Here is a 20,995-nt window from a genome sequence, read left to right as displayed (position 1 = left end):
CATGTTTATGTCTGCGTAAAAACTGGAGAACGTTTTGATGCCAGATGCATTGCACCCACAGTGAAACATGGTGGAGATTCTATTATGGTATGGGGTTCCATTTGTGGATACGGTGTGGGCAAATGAGTGAAAATGGATGGTATCATGAACAAGAGCGGCTAGCACAACATCTTAGTGCATCATGGAATCCCTTCTGGATTGAATCTGATTGGTCGTGGGTTCATATACCAACAAGACAATGACCCCAAGCATACTTCAAAGCTGTGCAGAGACTATCTGACCAAAAAAAAAGGAATCTAGATTACTGGAACTGATGGACTGGCCAAGTCAAAGCCCAGATTTGAATCCTATTTAACAAATTTGGGATTTAGTAGATTCAAAGATTGATCGCACAAAAGTTTCATCTAAAGCAAGTCTGTGGGAACAGCTAGAAACTATTTGGAACTCAATAACAAAAGAGACTGTGGAAAAGTACATAAAACAATGTCAGCAAGAATGCAAGCTGTTATCAAGGCCAAAGGAGGCCATAAAAAATATTAAGTTTTTTGGTTATTATGTGTGAGAAAGGACGATTTAGTTGTTTCAGTTTGTTATTTGCCAAATAATTTTGCCAAAACATTTTTAGTTTTAAACAAGTTTTTGAAAGATTTCTAATATATTTATGTTTTCTCATTTTTATGACAAGTGGTCTATTATGGAGTCCTCTGTGGTTGGACTATGATAGCTATTACGCAGGCAGTGAGCCCATAGAAGGGTTATGGTTAAGCAGACGAGCTCTGTTAAAATGAATAAAATAATTTATTCTCAACACAAGATGTGTCAGACAGAAACACAGAGCTGACCCCACCTTGCAGATGCTGATTTCTGAGAGTGCGCATACTTTGTTAATAAATCAATTTAAAGACAGTCATACAATTTTTGATGAAAACATTTTGTGGAGTAATTTGGTTACACAGCGTTTCTTTTGCTCAACAAGGAAATTATGCTCTTTTTTTTTATTTGGTTCGTGTTATCCAAATCTTGTGTTGATAGTTTGATAGAAGTAAAAACAGGAGGGAAGAGCTAACTTGTCATTGCTCACCTCTTATCAAGCATTCACATTAACGCCTGTGATAAGACGGGGAGCAGCTATGACTGGTCTTGGTGAACTCAGTTTAAATTCGAACCTCAAAGTCAGTCGTAGGAGATTAAACTGGCTTTATTTATGCTCAGCTGGTACAATTAGGCACTGAAGTAAAAATGCAGAATTTCATTTAGGCACAGTTCTTCTACAGCTGTTATGTTTTCACAACAATTTTCAAATACATGAGAACTTTTGTCCATGAATTGGGTATCAGAAAAAACCTTGGCCAAGTGCAACCCTCATGACCTTTTAAAGCTGCAGTTAGGTACATGAACGCTGTAATGCTAGCATGATTACACTATAATTGTTTCAAGAAAATTACACTGATAAATTATTTTGGTTTAATAAAAGCAAAGTTTGATTAAAGTCAAGCCAAGTGTGACCTGCTGGCTAGTGGTCACTAAACTATATCCCAATTACTCTGCACCACCTCCTGAATAATTACAATGTAAAAGTGTGACTTTCAATACCCCACTCTCTGCTGGGGTTCAAGAATTTATTGATCGGCAGCAGTGACTCAGTTGTTACTTTTCTATGTGCAGTGGTTTGCTTACTTTAACGACTCTCTTTGATTAACCTCCCCACAAATATTCATCATACCTGCTGCTGATCAGTGTAACTTAGCTTAGAGAGGTAGAGTAATAAAATCACAGATTTTTATAAGCATTCCATATATTTTATCATTGATAAAAAACATTTACATCCATACATTTCATTTATATCCATTTTCTTCAGGATGTATTACTCCCTTAGAAAGTGATTTCCTGTTGTAAAATATGTTGACTGTGTTTATCTTATAAAAATGTATGTAATTATACTTAATTGATGAGTCAAAGGCCAAAGGATACTCGTCCTCTTGGTGTTGGTGTTCTTTTCCAACAGTTAAAATAATTGTGTATATTTTTTTACTGCTAAAATGGTTCTCAGTATTGCAGCGTGGTGCATTTCTATGCAGCAGCGTTTACCTTGTTCTACCCCGGTGCTCTGCATAGCATGCAGTGATTCTTTCCTCCCACATCTCTGCAGTCATCTGATACAAGTTAATCACCTGGATTTAACAGAGACAGGTGTAAATATTCATCAGTACTTACAGAAAATACAGTATTTACTGAACTGCCTGAGTTATGCAGGTACTGGCCTAAAAAACTAGATCAATATGTAGAAGTCATCTAATGAATGACAACAGGTAAACACAGCTGTCACTCACCCTCTTTGGCAGCAGTTCCTCCTCAGCCAAGAAACCAGGTTTGTGTACATTTGGATCGTAGTCTCCATACTGGAAAATAGAGCAGAAGTGCCAAAAGGATTAAATTCACTTCAAACTAATGGCCTCTCCTCCCCTTCCCTCCAACAACAAGCCAGACTATTCCTCTCCTGAGAGTTGCTCAAGATGAAAACTACAGCGCCTGTTAAGGAAAAGGTGTCTCTGGGAATGAATGGAGGCTGGTGAGCCACCAGGTCATTAACGTGCACCACACACCCAGTGGCCCAGTTGTTAGGAGACGGTGTAAATGATGCTATTAGGAGATATCTCTGAGAGACTGATCGCTTATCATCACAGAGCCAGGTTACAAATTATATCATGCATGTTCAAGGGAAGATATGGATGGATTAGGCATGACGAAGTGACAGTTGGAAATTTTTCTGGGCTGCAGTGAAACTGGTGAAAGGATATGAATTAAACATGTAGCTTCATCTGAAAAAGTGGGCTATGTCTGTAGATTTATGTAAGTAGGTTAACCTGCATATTTACCTTCACTGCTTTATGCTCAGTTTATGTTTTACAGATCCAGTGATATCTTTGTGACTCTTCCATTGCTTTCACTTGTTATTCTAATGTTTCATTTTAGTTTAAATGGGGTCAGTAAGGTGGTCAATAACGATATGTATGCCTTAGCGCACCCAAGTATTAAAGAAGCATGTTTGCTTCAAAATTTAAGGGGGCATAGATCTTTAAAACCAATATTTATAGATAATTTATTATCAGGTATATTTAAGCATCTTTCGCCCTCCTCAACAGTGCACGATTAACAAATGAAACTTGTACATAGTTCCTTGGTGAAATATGTGAATTTTAATGTTTGTAGATAGAGAGCAGAGTTAACCTAAGTCAGATTCCTTGTCAGTAAACACATACCCTGTGTATAAAAGTGACATTAATTCATTTTCAATGTATTATGTTTGGATATCATTGTGAAAATTCTAATTTTATCAAAATTTTGAGAACCAAAAACAGTTTTTCAGCCCCTCTGCCACTGCCTAGTCAACAGTTTTCTATGCTGAATTTTATTGTGATCTGATTTATAGTTGTCGGGGTTTTTTTGTAGTATCACAAAGACTGTCCTGGCATAATTTTATATTCAAAGACATACACTGTAATGCAGGGCAGTAAGTCAAGTTTGAACTTCAGTTATGATTTTTGAATCCCATGGTTAAGAAATCAAAATAACTCAGATTAAATGATCACTGAAAAAAATAGTTTATTCATTTTTATTCTTTTATTGCTTTTATACATTGTTGGTTCTACTATTGTAACTCACTCCTCTCCGGTTCAACCTGCCCAAAACACATCAGCTAGGCTGCTCACTGGTCTAACAGACCCATATTTTAACATCTTTACGCTGGCTTCCTGTTAATGTCAAAGTTGGTTTTAAATTTCACTCATTACTTTTAAAGCCTTTAACAGTCTGGCTCCAACCTATATAAAAGAATTATTGATCTCTAGGCCAGCCTGCACCCTCCAGATCCTCAGGTGAGGGCTTTTGGTTGTTCCAAAGTCAAGACTTAAGATTAAAGTTGACCAAGCATTTTCCAGCAGGGCTTCTCCACTATGGAACAACCTGCCTGCGATAAAAGAAAAAAAAACAGAATGAGGGAGAACATTTAAATCCCTTTAAAGTTACAGACTTTAAAGACTTGGTTTACAGACTTGGTTTTATGTGATGTCATCTAATTTGGTTTTTTCTTCTCACAGATATTTTACCTTCCTTGTACTTTTTTTTTTAAACATTTCATTTTCTCTCATTCTTTCTCTTGCTTTTATTCCCTTTTAAATTCAATTTACTTTATTGCCCTCTTGGCTATTTTCAATCTTTATGGCCTTCCTTTCTTAAATGCTTGGATGTTTTGCTGTTTTTATTGGATCTTGTTCTCTTTTTGTTATTACATTTTACTGCATTTAACCTCCTTTAATTGTTTTTATCTCTCGTTGTATTCATTTCTCTTTGCTCTCTCTTTTAATCGCTCATGTCTTCTTAAATCTTTGGTCCACTCTGTCTTACCTTTAGTAGCTAGGTTTCTGTGTTGCCTGAGATCCTATGGTTTTAATGATACATATGATTTCATGTGATGTCTTAGTTTGCATGGTATCTTATATGTCTACATCTATTGACATCTATGACATCTAGGTTTGCATGACATCTGGGTTCGTATGGCGTATGAAGTTGATGGCTTATTATTTCAGTCAGGTTTTTGTTCAGACTCTTGAATTGCTTAAGTTCTGACACAAAGATGAACATTAAAGGTTTTCAAGGTGCAAAGTCAAGGTTGTGGTGATATAAAATCTTGTGGGCACAATATTTCATAAAAGCACTAAGGGATTTTTGTCAAAGTTGACAAAAACCTGAACTTGGACTTGAATTTGACCTGATTAGATTTTGTAGAACAACACTTGTGTAGCTTGAAATTTCTACTAATTGCCACAAAAACCACCCAGCCCTCCTCTCTGACCCAGCACTGTGCTTTCACTGTCAGGCAATTGAGTCAAATGTAGCCAAAACGAATGTCTTTCACTTAAACACCTCATTCCAGATTATTCTGTGTTAATAGCAGAATGTGTGAGAGAGATTGGCAGGGCATAGACAATAGTTTAGCCTGTTTGTCTTTCCCATTATTTTGATTTTCCTTACAAAATCTGATGATTATTTTATGTCTGAATTTCCTCCACGTGTCAGAAAGATGGGCCAAGGTTTCATTTTCAATGTGCTTTTTCGTTGTGTTTTTCTCTTATAATGGGGTTTCATGGGATTTTTGTGTTCACACTGGTCTGAAACAGTGCTAAACAGCCTTGAATTTAATAAGCTCAGAACAGAGACTGGAAGCCAGGGCCACTGGTGAAGTGGCTTACAATGTGCAAAAGAATAAGGCCGTATAATTACCTCCCTTCCTTTCAGTTTCTCACCTGTTTGTCTGTGACTGCTTCATAATTGATAATACAGAGTGTTATTATTGAGCCAACTGGGCTTTAGCTAAGGTAAAGTAGCGGTGGCATTTTGACAGCGGCTATGCTCACAGACTTTTTAACAACACAGCTTTCTTCCAATTATTTCAAGCCTTCCCAAACTAACGGCAATCATCAATTCTCCAAGGTCAGCAACGTGTGAACATTTTTTTTATTTACAATCATCACCAGCAGCAAAGCGATGATCACTGACTAATGGATCTGTTGGGTTCAGCAGAGCTTGTTTCTAAATTTAGGAACTGATGACTCACGCAGTGAAGTCATATTTACAGTACCAGAGAAAAATACAGGTTTCTCATATCTATCCTTAAAAAAGAATAATAGTTTTTTCACTGGATGCTTTCATAAGTGGCTATAAATCCAAATTAAGGAAAAATAATTGGTAAAAGGTACTGCCACAGGTCTTTGCTGATCCCTGGTCATCTTTTGCACCATTTCTGGGGGACAATACTTTGAAATATTGACTCTGAATGTGTTCAGGCTGAAAGTATTATCATAGCTGTAAAGTTTGGTGATGACTGAAATCAGCACTGCTGAGTTATAGTTAAATATATTTTTGGCACAAGGCCAAGAACAGTCATCCAACGTTGGTGGCTTATTGTGAACGTGAAAACTCAAGCTTAAGATCTCTAACTTGTCTAGAAAAAGGAAAAAAACATTCTGGAGTTAATTGGTTCAATCCTGTCAGGGTTTATGATTCAGATTTGACAACTTTAAATTGGCCAAAATTTGACCTTCACCTGCCCTGATCTCACTTCCTGAACATTTTACAGGATGGTCTCAAGAGGATTTTTTGTTTGTCCAGACATGATACAAATTTGTACCAATTTTTATGCACACAGGTCAAACCTGTGGGTTGGGGTCCTGATTACCAGTTCTTCATCAGGGTGTGAACCAAGACCCTGTGTGGTCGAAACCGGTCGGCCTTCCTTTTGATTTTATTGTTTTATTAGACATGCCCTGAAACATTAAAGGCTTTTAACCAAACCCTTGACTCGAGCGAGTGTGCCTGAAGATAGCCCTGGTGCCTTCTCCCTTTTTTCGACTAAATACGCGTCATTCTTCGAGAGAACCTGTCTTTAATCTGGAGTTTACCACACAACGAGAGCACACGGATCATCTCTTCTTTATGCCATAAACTGGTTGTGGCTACAGAGTGCACAACACAAATTTCTCCAGCAGGTGTCATCTTTGGGTTCAGACAGTGATGAAAGTTTATGGACATTGTTGGAATCTTGTATGTGAGGAGTAAAGAAGACCCTTACTGAATGTAAAATAAACCATCCATGGAAGAAAGAAAATACTGGACCGTCTTATTTAACAACAAAACACAGGATTGATACCACAATATATGCATCAATTAACCAGGGAGCCCTCAACAGCTTTAGGTTTTGGCTTAGCCACCAGAATGTAATTATTTTACAAGCTTACATTGTATTTCAAACATTTCCTTTTTGTAAATCACTCTCCAATTAAAGTTGTTTGTGTTTGGCTTATTTTTGAGTATCATCTATTCATCTTTGCAAAATATTTTGGACAAGTATGAGTAAGAAAGATGCATATTGTTACGGGGAATAAATGGGAATACTTATATAAGTAGTAACCTTGATGCCTTTTTTAATAACTGTTGGTATTAAAACGCTCATATATAACATCTATCCCATGTGCAATTCAGCATAAGTGACTCAAAATTTAAATAAAAGAAAAAAAATCAAATAGACATTTTCTTTTCTTTACATGCAGTAAAGGTAAATAATTCATTTTTGATATACTGTAAACAACTGATGTGTCTCATAAGTATAAAATTGACTTTCTCTTCTCATCCCTTCTGAGCTAATATTGGCTCTCCAGAGCTGAGGTGGGTTGAAACACATGACAGTAAATCAGGTGAGTAAAGCAGGATTTACATAATTTCAAAGCAAACCTGACAGAATCAAACAAAGACATCCTATGGTTCAGACTAAAAACTGAAATAGCATCTCTGTTTAGCTTCTGGCTATTTACATGGGTTAGAAATCTTTTAATCAGTGTCAAATGCTGCAAAGTCAAAAAGTAGGAAAACAAATCAAAGTAAACTTGTTAAAGTTAAGCATGCCTCATTTAATTATTAAATGTAGGTCAATGAAAATGCTTGTTGAATTCACATGAAAAGAACATTTTCTACTCAAGTATTACTTATCAGGTTCATCTCCCCTCAGCTGGACATACATCAAGAGACCTCAATGGCATTCTTGCAGAGAGATTCAAACCTCATTCTCTATTCAAACTCCACACTTAACTAACGCCTCTGCATTTTTTCACAATTCCCAGCAGATGCCTTTCTTGTAGTACTCAGCTCAGAATGCAAAGCAAGAGGCACGGGAGCTTTTTGCAGATGAACAGAGGTTTAAATATAGTACTAAGGCTTGTCTCGGTATACTCTTAAAATTACGTCTTTGAAGGACTCTTCATTATTGGGAGATACGGCTAATGGCGGAAGTCTGCATTTTCTGAGTGCTTTTCTAGGTTCATATTGTAGCAAGCGGTGATGAGGAATGGCTCCCAGACAAGTTGAATGAGTTTGACAAGCTCTTGCACAGGAAGCATGCGCAGCTATTATTTATTCTGAACCACAGATACAGTCACATACAGACAGGCTGGTCTGCAACATTGATCCCCTCACTCATGGTGTCACACTTCAAAAAAAACTTCTCACTAAAACACAAACTAATAAACTAAACATGCATAATTACAACTTCTCAATGAACATGAACATTATAAAAACAGTAGAAGAACAAATTCTTACACACAAAGCACTCCCAGAAGTCCCTGCTCCAGGTAACTGCTTCCTGGATTGCCACAATATATTTTTATGTAAGTTAAACTTAGCATTGTTATTTCATACAACTTAGACTTCATTTATGTGAACTAATGATTTTTAGTAAAGACTACTAATATACACTTAACATGCCTACTGCATAAAATTAAGGTTCTATGTTAATACAACTTAACCTCTTTAGTATCAGCTTGTGTAAAAACTAAAGTGGTATAAGGCAATCGGTTTACTCGTGCTTATTAGTAATGTCAACTTATTCGGGTTTAGAGTGTTGTCACACATAGATCTCAGTGTTTCCACATGTTAAAAGCAACCTTACCCCAACATATCTAGTGGGTTAAGACACAAAGTTTGGAATTCACTTTACAGGGACTTTAACATACATCTTCATGACAAACAGTAGGTACTTACTGTACACACTTCTAGTTCAAGGTGGTATTTATGTCCATTAACACATATAGGGCTTTTAGACACACATGGTTCTGGCTCTGGCTCCATTCTGGAGTCTCAGAACCTTGGTGCTTTCTGGCGAACCAGCCTGTGTTCACACCAGTTCAAGTGGAACCAAAGTGGGAGGATATGATGGGCATGTGTCACCACAGCCAGCTCCACTTTTGTCCAAGTCTTTCTTGCCGTCCCGGTATTCCTTCTTCAGTTTCCTGAGTTTATTAACTGTTTGGTCTGGTGTTCAGGCACAGCCTTCTTTATCTCTTCTGTAAGTCCGGCATATAACTTGCTCTTCCTTGTACTAATCTCCAACTTCACCTGGAATTCTGTCCATGCCCAGAACACAAACAAACATTTTGTCTCCTCAGCAGACCACTCTTCTCCATTTTCCACTCGTCTTCACAACCTAGAATATGACACACCCACTGGCGACGTCACAGTTCACAAGGGAGAACCAACTGTTTTTTAGTTCCAGCTGAGAACCAACTTTTCAGGTTCCGAAACCAATTTTTTTCCAGTTTTAACGTGCCAGCCAGTTCAAAAATAAGTTCAGGGACCGGAACCGGCACGGAACCCTGCCGGTCTGAAAGGACTAACAGAGATGGAGAGTCTAAGTGCAGGGTAATAATGTTGGGACTTCATACAGCTAGTTGTAGGATTGCAATGTGTGAAGGGCTATCAACAGTAACACAGATTGAAAATAATGCATGTATCTGTATATTCATAAATGTTTCATGAATAGGGATGAGTATCAAAATCTGTTAACAACATGGTACCAACATCAACACATCCAATACCTACTGAACCAAATTACAAGACAGATTTCAGTACTTAGCTCTCCACAGTCACTCCAAAGGAAAGGCATGAAATACGTTATGTGAAGAAGTTACACCTGTTTCCTTTACTAACATTTCCTCCTGGCATCTTACTGCTGAATCATTCACAATACAGATACAGCTTTTATTTAGCTGCTGACTTTTAAAACACTTTTTTTCTCTATAGATTGAGGCACCAGTACTTTTTATAAAGTATTAATTTAGCACTGGTATCAGAAAAAACACAAATGATACCCAACCCTACACAAGAACAAGGTTGAATAGTAATTAAAAAAAAAAAAAAAAAGCTCAACCATTATTTCAAACAGAAATGTCCTCTCTTTTCATGCACTCAGTGACTAATGCAGGGAAATACTAGCTTTTATGGCTTCCAACTTTGCTTGTAACACCATCCTATACTCTTACTAGAAAAAGATTGAAAAAGATTGATTCTTGGAAATTTGTCTGTTCCTGAACAGAGCTGAGACTCACATCCTTTTCAGCTGAATCCTCTTCAAAGCACTAATGCGCCTTTACTTATCTTTTCCTTTTGTTTTGATTTGTTTACATTTCAGGCTGACATAATCATGATTAAAGACTACTGAAATTATCCGATTTGTGTGATATGCTCGACTTCACAGGTATTTCTGCACAAAAACAACTCACGATGAGAAAGAAAGAGGGGGAAAGCCTGCCAAAAAACTCTCAGCAGCTGCACTGCTAAACAAGTACCTGTCTCCTCTTTACAGCACTAACCAACTGCTATTGGCTCTAATCAAAGTGGACTGCTGATTAAATGAAAACAGATTGTGGCCCCATATTTTCTGCTGTTTCCAGATCGCGGGCGTTGACAGCAGGGAGCCTGCATCTCAAGCTCATTTGCTGATCCTGCTGTATCCTCACTCTCTTAAAACCTAGGCCATTTAAATTGGCAAGGGATACGTGTGTCTCTGAAGGCTCTGGGCCAAACCTTTGAGGTAAAGCTCCGGTCTCACTAGACCCTGTCCGCCTGTCAAAAGCTGCACCTCACTCTCCCCATCTTTTTTTTCTTGTGGATTTCAAAAAGATGGGATCCTTCAAGCAAAACGACTCAGATTGCTTGAGGTTTATTAAAGGAGCTTTTTCCTGAGAAGAGATTTTCATGGAAGAAAGGTGAACTTGTTGTTTGATACTCCACCAATAAATCAGTTATATTTGATTTACAGCAGCATAGTTTTCATTTAGAACAATGAAGCTCATAGCCCATTCAAAATAAGCTTATTCTAGACACTTAGATATCTTCATCGTATTCTAATCTTTGATCAACTCCTCAGTGTAAACACCAGCCTTCCTGGTGCAGCTACTTGCTGCCTAACTGAGGGGAAATATTCACAATTTTCCAGAGGAGTCAGGTCAGCCATGACCCGTGTTTCTTAAACTGAACCGTGAGCAAAGAACCTGTCATCATCACAACCCTAAGATGCTTCACTAGTGGCAAGAAGCACAGCTGTTGTCCTGAGATCGTTATTTGTCAGATCTTTGTATTGATGAGATTTTTATAATTGTCATATCTATTTCTTTTTCTGGTGTGACTTAACAGTGACTGGATCAATACTTTCAAGACACAAAAAGATCATTTTTGTTGAATTTGTTGTTGTTTTGACAGTACATTTAAATCATAAAGTAAAAAAATTACATGATGATCTGTGAGCCCACAAACTTCACTCCATCTGACTTAATGTTTGGCAGATAAATGGTATTCCAGGTGTGTTATACACCCATGAGGGTTGGACATTTTTGTGGGTTAATACAGTATAATCTATCAATCAATCAATCAATCAATCAATCAATCAATCAATATACTTGGGTGACTGTAATTATACCTAAATATGGCCTTGGGAAAAAAGAGAGGGAAAGGGACTAAACTTTCACCTGGGTGAGTCAATCAACTTTATTTTCTTCATTGATCTGATCCACAGTGAAAGACACCACTCATGCTGAGAGTGTTACTGTCTGCTGCCTTTGAAAACATCACAAATCCCAGAAACAATCAAACAATAGACAGGAGGCAGTGCCGAAAGTTCCTGCATGGTCTGATAGTTTATAAATTATCATGTCTGTTGAGAAGAGCTCACCAACTGACAGCTCAGAGAAATAATTTTGAAAATCCCCATAAAACATGGGACTAGAAAGGAAACAGCTGTATCTTAGGCTATGACAATGCTCACATGGCACTGCATTTAGAGCAGGCCCGCCTACAGAACTGGCTGGGCCCCTGAAAAACTCAGAGAATGGGCGCTCCCTAGATGTGTTAGTGTGCCGGCTAAAAAAATTATTTCATGCCACTTTTTAACCCCTTTTTGTCAGTGTTTCTGAACATTTAGCCACATTGTGTCCATGTTAACCTGTTTTTGCCACTTCTAATTGTTGCCGTTTTTTTAACTGCTTTTCACAATTTTTTTCACCCTTTGTGCCCCTTTTTAACTTACATAACCCATATTTTCAACTTTATTCCATTTTCCCTTATTTAACCCATTTTTGCAACTGTGTTACTTTTATTCACCACTTGTTTCTGCCAATTTTTGCCACTTTTAAACAATTTTTACCCATTTTTATCTTTATTTGGCAATTATTTAGTAAAGTTAAGTTATTCCTGACGTTTGTGCATATTATGGCTTAGCTATGAAGTCTGACACTACTTTCCAAATGGTGTAGTTCAATGTGCCAATCCACATTGTTAACATTACCAAATAAGGTAATTCTGCTTAAGTAAAGGGGTTTACATTTTGAAGAAGGCTATATTGTACAACAGCATAAATTAAAAAAATGTTTGTTTGATCAGAGTGGTTATTATTCAGGTTAAAAATAAAATATGGTTATCAAAGATTAACTTTGTTATGGATTGTGATTTTCTTGACCTCCATGGACCCCCAGTTTGGCTGGGCCCCAGAAAGCTTTCCCCTTTGCCTCCCCCTAATAGGTGGCCCTGCGTTAGAGCCAATCATAAAGTAAACAGGTTATTCAGAAAGATTCTGACAAAAATGAAAACGCCTCCTCCGTTGAATGAGTAACCAGAGCAGAGGTCTTGCTCTGGGCAGTGATAAAAATACACTCATGCTTTGCTACAATTAAAGGAGCGCATATCAATCATGTAAATTCCATAAAGGATTTTGTGGCTTTCATGGGGGGGGGGGGGGGCGCAGTTTTGTCAAACAGATCTTAATTGTTCATGTTTGTATTAATGTTAAATTTTATTTCTAGGTATTTTTATATCAGTGATCAATACAATAAGTAACACAATTCTACAAGTCTGTTACATCACTGACTGAAAGGTCTCCAGTGTCTACATCTGTACTGCTTCTCTTTAAAACCACTGTGCATGCTGTTACAGAAAAAAAATATTTGTAAATAATGGTTAACGGGAATTAAGACGGTCTCATTTGTCAAAACTGTTTTTAAACATGTAAACTATAAACCAAAAAGCTAAAGATACACAGGTGAATGAATGGAAGTTTGTAATGACCTTGCCTGAAAACAACAGGCAGTAAAATGATGAGCTCCAAAAGGAGCACTTACCTTAGCATGGACGGCGTAGGAGGCAAGGAGCACAGAGGCCTCAGGTGGACAGTGAATCTCCTCCTCTAAGATCTTCTTCTTCACCTGAGGAATGACGACATATACTCATCATAGAGGCACTGCTATTTTTGCTTTGCATGTATCCACCTCAATTACAGAATGTTCTTCACTGAACCATGCCTGATACACAAACTAGTTCCTTCATCAGTAGAGCAAATGGAAAATGTTTTTACACATTGCTTGGCTTTAAGTTTATAATATCCATTCCTTGTCTTCTGTTTGAGTATTATATCTCCTTTATATTGATTTTTATGAGAGGTTAAAAATGAATTCAGAGTGATGAAGGACATGAATCAGATTGACAGTTGATAGTACTGGACACAGTCACAATGAAAAAAATGATACCTTAAAGAGAAGAGTGACAGAGTGAATTTCTGACAACGGTGCTTCTGACAGTATAAACCTTTGACAGCCTGTATTTGTCAAAACACAGTGTTTTGGGTTGAGATTTAAAAGCTACAATTTCTAGTTAATATAAGATACATAAACTTCTTAGTACTTCTGCTACAATGCACTGGTACTCTCACATTTCAGAGAATTCTGGAAACAGGGCAAACAGGGAAAACTTTGCTGAATAAATACTGTAGGACTTAAGTATCATAGCCACAAAGGGACCTATTAGATACTGAGCCAGAAGCTACAGTATGTTCCCAAGCCAACATTAGTTCATATGATCGTTAAGCTGCTCCAGTTCTGCGACTCAGCAGAGCATTATAACATGACAGAAAAGTGTGAGTCCCAGAAAAGCCCCAAAACCATAATTGAAGCAGAACACCATCCACTTCTATACAATCCCTGCTTTTTGTGAACCCACAGGACAGCAGACTCTGTGTGCATAAATCAGAAAGAGCGACTAAGTTAGAAAACAGGCTTGATGCTCAGTGTGTTGGCTAAACTGTCATGGATCATCACAGCAATAACATGAATTCTTAAAAAGAAAGTGGCAATCCCCTTTAACAAGCTCCCTGCAGATTAAAGTGCTACATCTCACCAGGTGTCACTACCAGCATTCACTCACCTGCCAAAATAATTGAATCTCAAACCTGCAGAAACTCCATTTTGAGCAAAAACCTCAGATTGTAAGGTTAGACGGAGAAAACATGCATTCAAACCAAGCTGTGGATGCAAATGGGAAATTTAATGCTACAAAAATGATCAGTTGTGACGCCAGTCTTGCTGTCTTCTCTTGTTTTGAACTAACCAAGGTGGATAACCAAAAGGTGACAGCCCCTAATCGTGGTGAGTACAAAGGGCCGGGGCTGCAATCTGGTTTACAAATGAGACTGTGTTCCTGCCAAGATTGCAGGATGAGGTGAGGAAGAAGTGCATGTGTCTGTTTGTGCAAGTGAGGGGTATGTGTGTGTTTGTATCCGGGTCGGTGATCATTTCTGATAAGCGCTAATCCAGCTGTCATGTGGGTGACACTATCTGCACAGAGGCCAGCTCCAGACATTATGTGAATTAATGAGAGCAGAGTAATAAGGAGACAGGCGATACGAGGCGCAGCACATTTGTATTCTTCTTCCCTTGTAGCTGTGTACCACTCTAACTATGCCATTTGTCGGCTCTAGTCTTCTTTTTTTAAACGAGGCTCCCCCCTGAAATAAAAAATAGTTTCAACTACCTCTAAATGGATTAGGGACACAGAGAGACTTTTTCTAAGTATTAAGTAGATAAGTGCGTCTATCCAAATGTGGAGGACCACTAGCTCTGTTGCCTGCCTTATTACTGAACCAATCACAATGGGATGGATATGAAAGGAGACAAGAATCCCACTGAGGATATGTCATTAACTCAGATTGTTCAGCCAATAACTAAGCTCTTAAAGTCTAATGAGTAATTGATATATGTGGCTGGAAGCACTGGACGATGGAAGTACACGGTAACAAAGCTCATATCTTGAGTGGTGCGATGGGCTCAACAGGAATTCCCCGGAGAGTATTCAGTGGAAAGAAAGTACAGCGGTAAATGTTGTACATTGATTCCACATGGCTGCACACAACGAGACCAGGACAAAACTGTACGAGAGGGCTCTGCTCAACAACTTGTCAGAATGTCTGTAGTCACGTGCCCCCTGCTGGCATTAGATCAGATTTGTCAGGAAGCTGTGGATGTAGACGGTCAGCCAAATGTGCTGCAGGCAAGGTCAATTTGTTGTTTTTAGATTCACATTTGCATTTAAAAGGCTTTCAACATTCTCCTTACTTTAAGCAATGAAATGACATTTGCAGTCCAGAGTGAAATATTACAATGGCTTTCCAAAAACGCTTCCTGAAAAAGACAGCAATTCAAATCACATTCATAACACTATTAACTACATTTGAGCCCAAAAGTTTTATAGTGCTTTAATTGAGTCTAAATCTTATTTCCTTCAACACTCAATTTGAACCAAACATCTGCAGAAATAATGGTATTCCTGTTTGCCTCAGCAGTGCTATGTACTGAAGTGCCAACTAAAAAACAAAATGCACTGAAGAAAATATTTACAATGTTTCAATGTTTGATTATAGACAAAAAAAATTGATATTCCATTTTTTTAAGTTACAAAACATGTTTATTAATACAAGTTCTTTAAAAGAGAACAATCTGAAACATTTAAAATCTGAATCATTAGGTTCAACCAGGAAGAAACAAGAAATCAGAACTGTCCAAAGAAAGTGTAATTTGTGCAACTCTACTCTCAAGTGTCAAATAAAACTGTTTTCAAAGAATCATTTTAAAAGCTACAATATGTTGATTTTTGCACAGAAATGACTATATTAATTAAAAAGATAACTAATCCTATGTTATATCCATTCTTTAGTTGAGGTCTTACCTTACCTCAAATGTCTCTAACAGTTTTCAAAACCAGAGATATTCTTGATTTTTACAACAGTAATAGGAAATATCTCCCAGTGGTGGCTGACATCAGTTGCTTGCCATAACAAGTTACATAGATAGAATCAGTGCAAGACAAAAGATAAAAACAACAAGAGATAAAGCAATGGCAATGTCCCCATGTGAGACATAATAGGAAAGCATTCAAGGACCAAAGAGATCTAGAAAGAACGTAAAATAAAAGAAGTCTGCGACGTATGGAGGAGCAAGGCCAAGTAAAGCTTTACTTTTTCTCCAATGCCCTTGGGGTGGCACCATCATGCACCCCATACGAAAACTATTGGGTACTTGAACTCATTTATCCTTCAGCTATCAGGCTGCTAAATGCTGAAAGCTGAATAGTGGATGCTATCATGCTTACTTTAAGTCTCAGGTGCGTCTTACTTGTTCAATGCGTTTCTGGTATTGTATTTATTTATTCATAGTGCTCCCATGTTTTCTGCTAGTCTGCTGGCACTGACATGTGAATGTGGTGGTCTACATGCTACTGTGACAGTTTTGCTTTTTTGTTTTCCCAATTGTTTCAGTTTCTTTAATAAGGGGTGATAGACTGTAAAACTGAATTGAAAGTTGAACTGAAAGTTGTCTGAATCTGAATAAACAACTGAAAAAACTTATCAATTAAACTGAAAACAAATCAATTCAAAAAGAAACAGGCAGCCAGTGCAAAGACTTTAAAAATGGATTTGTGTTATCATGTGTTTTTTGGTTAAAACTCTTGCTGCAGCATTTTGTGAAAGCTGTAGTTTTTTAAATGACCCTTTGGGAAGCCCAGTTAAAAGGGAATTACAGTAATCTTAACAGCTGGTTATAAAAGCATGAATTTCAATAATGGCGTATTTCTGTATTAAAAAGGTTCTAACTTTAGCTAATTTTCTGAGATGGAAGAATGGCGTTCCTATTGCCTCATTAAAATGTGGTACATAGTAGGTCACTACTCAACACATACTTAAAATATTTTCTTTGTAAATTTTTTCAGCAATTGCCAATAAGAAAACACGTTTAAGAACAAAAACACAGCTGTCAACTAGAATGACAGGAATCCAAAGATTCTCATTAGAGGCATGCTGATTTTCATGTGTTGATAGATATGATTTAGCCTTACTTCTGACTACAATGTGCCATCACAGGCATAAATTGTACAGAAATTCTGGCAAAAAAGTAACAGCTGTTTCAGACTAAGTGCATGTTTACTGTGTGACTGCTGTGGCATGTGTCCACTCGAGCTGTCACAGCTTTCATACCAGGCATATGTGTGCTGCGTGTTTTACCTCAATTCACTCAGAAACACATGCTGTACATTTAACCATTTTAGTGCAAAATGCACATAAAGTTTTACTTGGCAGAGCTGTTCCCTGGGTGAGTTAAGCAGCATGCGTTGACTTCCACGGAAGCACATGACTAAAAAACCCCAATGCATATTATTAAATACAATAAAATTGGTTCAAGAGCAATGATGCAAAGTAGCATGAATGTGAATGAGGGTGTGAATAGCTTTATACTATAAAGGAGGAGTCTGGGGTAGTGGAGGTGAAGCTCTGTCAGCAGCAGCAGCAGTGTGGTGCATCAGCATTGATGCAAGCAGGAATTGGTGAGAAGTACATCATATTCAAATACACTGCTGTGTTGAGAGAAAGAGATGTGATTGGCTGCAGGAGCTGGGAGGTGATAATTGGGATCAGCTGACTGTCAGCTGATCACAGCTGGGCATATGACTGCTGTGTCCTGCATGAACTAACGCCAAGCTTTGTTAAATCGACCTACAAGTGACGATTTATTGTAACTGAGCCAGAAATATATTCAGTATAAAGGCATTCTTAACAAACATGGAGTTTCTCCAAAATCAAGTCTTACTTTGAAGAGCACAAAGCAGGAGTGTAATCGAGCTGACTATTTTGGACAAGAGAAATATGTGACTCGTGAAACACGGTGCTCAAGCTGGCATTCTGAAAGCTAAGACTTGTTAACATGTTCGCCAAAAATGCAAACTGTATCATGACACAGCCTTTATGCAGGCACCATGTATCCAGTATGAGACGGCCTTAGCATCTCTATATCTAGGGTCAAAAAACAATTTGAAGTTTAATATTTCAGTGACTAAACTGATACAAGCTGATCTAACCTAGAAAACCTCTTTTCACAAATGAGCTTGTGAAAGTTTGTGAAATTTGAGAGTCTGTGTCTGAAATCTTTGGGAGTTGCTCATTTAAAAGAGGCAAAAACTGACATATAAGACTCCAAGTTCATAAATGAGTAATGGGGCCCAATTCTAAGGTGACAGTTTTTACCTCATATCAATGTTGTGTGTATTTGGAAGAAATTAGGGTATAAATAAAAGAAAAGAGAAGAAAATTCCTGGCAAGCAGAGAGAAACTGCGTAAAAAGCTTACAAGAAACAGTCTCAATAAAGTATGGGTAAAAATGTTGTCTGTTTGTGTTCACAAATGCATCAGCTCACCCTAAAGAACTTCAAGGAAATTTTATGGAGTTTTGTGCATGTTTGAAAAAGGGCTTAAGCTCATTGACAAAACAGATGGTTGTTATTACCTGCAAGAAGAAGAGATGCTGTGTGATATCTTGCACTAGCTCCTCTTCAGCGTTTTCAGGGTAAAACTTCGCCAGAAAGTGAAGTGTCAGTGGTTCTTCTTTTGGCACCTCTTGATCCAGAACCTACAATACATACATGAAGCAAAGAAAGAAGAAACATTTGTACAGTGGAGAAATATAATCCATTTTACCTTAGCTACATATTGAAAGCAATCTTTGCATGGCTTTACATTGTCATGACTGTTACGGCCATTAATCATGACGATGACTCACCTTCTTTTCCATCTTGAGCCAAGCCACCGTATCTTTGATGTTATATCGAAGCCCAAAAAACCAGGTCTCCCTGAGTCCCAAAGTCCGGCACACCAAGTCAAAAAGGTCTTTTCCTTTCCACTTAACCTGAAACACACAGATGTTTGGGTAATATATAATTTACTCCAAAATAAAACCATAAAATGCTAAATTACTTAAAAAACAATTTCCTTTACTGATACTGAGAGAGGAGTCATGCTGCAGCAGAAACAAAGCTTCGTATTAGTTTTTAAATCAGCAAATGCCAGAAGCATTCTATTCTTTTAAGCCTTTATAAAACCTACTAATTAGCTTCTCAATGCATTCTGTCATACAAGCATTTCCAATACTGACTCTGTCTTTTGTTAAAGGCACAATACATGGTCCTCTATCTCAGCTGAGGTGCATCAGGCACATGTATCCAATGTAGACACCTATCATAATCAGCCTCCAAGGTTGCTAAGGGTGCATGCTTCTGTCAAGTGCATTCAAGGTTGGTGTTTTTCAACCTGCAAAAAGTTAGATACCAGCATATAATAACAACAACTTTAAACCAAAAAAAGAAAACATTTTGTAAATGAGCAAGTGTCCTTAAATGCTATTTCTATAACCATAATTCTTTACAATTACCGCCCTAACACAGAAATTAGAAACCTGCAACTAACATTATGCTGCTCTGTGTAATTACCACTTCAAACTTTACTGGGTACCTCCCCTTTAAATACAGATGTGGTGTTTGCAAAGAACTCTGATGCCTTTTAGTGGTGGTATAGCACCAACAGTCATACAGTAGACCAAAAACACAGCTAAAGGCCAAAAATATTAAACATTATAATCATATGTGGTGTTTTATTCACCCAGCAATCAGCAAGTTTTATGCTGCTGTGAGATTTGTAACTGATTCCAAATAGATAAAGTCTGCAGGGTAGATTCGCCACACCACACAGATTTACTCATAGTTACTTGCTGCCATCTTGCGTGGAAAAATGAAACTCTCATATGTCTTATGAGCATCATCATTGCTACTAAATGAACTTACATAGAAAATAAATCAATTATCATTACAGATCAAGCGTCTAATACGGTTATTACAGTATCACAATACTTGAAAACTGTTTGTTTTGTTAGGATGAACACTTAATTGTACTTCATGAAGCACTGATTGCCACTACAAATAAAATCCTCGGTTTTAACACATAAACTCACCTCGCAGCTGAACTCCATGTCTGACTCCATGGTGCAGATCCTGACTTTAAAAGTCCTGGCTTGTTTTCGCATCATTGAGTTAAATCCCATTTTTGCTGCTAATGCACTTGCCATGGCGACGACTTTGTTAACTCACAATTAAATTACTAAAAGTTCTTAACTCCTCTAAACTGAGCGCACTGTCAAAGCATTATGGCAAATATACTCTGTAGCGTGGTTGAGCTTTTTCGGCATAACTTAGTTATACAATTAAATGGACAGAGATGCATGTGACTGTCCACCTTTCTATTCTATCAATGGATAGATGCCTAAAAGGAAGTGCCTTCAAAGTTATCATGAAGGCTGCATTGGTGTATAAATATGACATGAACATCAGTTATTTTTATCATTTTCACACTACCAAAAACATTATCAACAACTGCGCTGAGCACGACCTGGTAAACATGCTTCCTACTAACGTAAACTTGCGTGAAGTTAACAAGCGTCTAAGGTAGCTGGCAATAACAGCAGAAACGCTTATCTGGTGTTTGACTTATAATTCGCGGTCGTAAAAAAGTAAAATCCGCTGAAGTTTATGTCTGTCCAGAAAATTTTTAGTCTTCTTGACAGTTTAAAACACTGGAGATCTTCCACAAAAACTATCCTGGGAAAGAAACGCTTGGTAACTGCGGCTAACCATTTGTTAGCTAGCTATTTCACCTCAATGCTAGCAATGCTGCATTCACGTACTGTGTAGAAAAATGTAATAACATTATTGTAACACTCATTGTTAACTCTAAGAGACTAAATGATTATCTAGAGTCTTCTCAAAACTGTTGGCAACATAAACACGAACCTAAATATTCTAGGTTTTCTCAAATAATATTCAAACGTTTTGCTTTATTTTGTGGTATGACATCTTTGCTGCTGTATCTTCTTTATCCATTCAGATGGTTTACTCTGACTATTATTCTCGTGAAAAAAACTCTCGTGAAAAGATAATTTCCACTTTAAATAATTAACTGCGTAACTAAGTTCAC

General features: G+C 37.6%; 1 protein-coding gene across 2 annotated transcripts in view; it reads right to left on the bottom strand.

Annotated features, from left to right (window-relative positions):
- nf2a (neurofibromin 2a (merlin)) overlaps positions 1 to 20,703 on the bottom strand; it is a 47,187-nt gene extending 26,484 nt beyond the window's left edge. The window contains exons 1-7 of one of the 2 annotated variants that reach the window (XM_041787483.1): positions 19,977 to 20,083; positions 19,205 to 19,279; positions 18,753 to 18,878; positions 18,480 to 18,602; positions 12,996 to 13,079; positions 2,331 to 2,399; positions 2,089 to 2,171 (exon numbers count right to left, since the gene is read on the bottom strand). In XM_041787483.1, the coding sequence (XP_041643417.1) occupies positions 2,089 to 2,171; positions 2,331 to 2,399; positions 12,996 to 13,079; positions 18,480 to 18,602; positions 18,753 to 18,764 (371 nt within the window). In that variant the 5' untranslated portion in view covers positions 18,765 to 18,878; positions 19,205 to 19,279; positions 19,977 to 20,083. Of the gene's footprint in view, positions 1 to 2,088; positions 2,172 to 2,330; positions 2,400 to 12,995; positions 13,080 to 18,479; positions 18,603 to 18,752; positions 18,879 to 19,204; positions 19,280 to 19,976 lie in introns of both variants that reach the window. The other variant, XM_041787482.1, reaches the window with a different exon arrangement.
- Positions 20,704 to 20,995: the final 292 nt, after the last annotated feature.

This window comes from Cheilinus undulatus, linkage group 5 (genome assembly GCF_018320785.1).
Source record: "Cheilinus undulatus linkage group 5, ASM1832078v1, whole genome shotgun sequence".
NCBI classification, from domain to species: Eukaryota; Metazoa; Chordata; class Actinopteri; order Labriformes; family Labridae; genus Cheilinus; species Cheilinus undulatus.
This window is presented reverse-complemented; position numbering and strand designations above follow the sequence as displayed.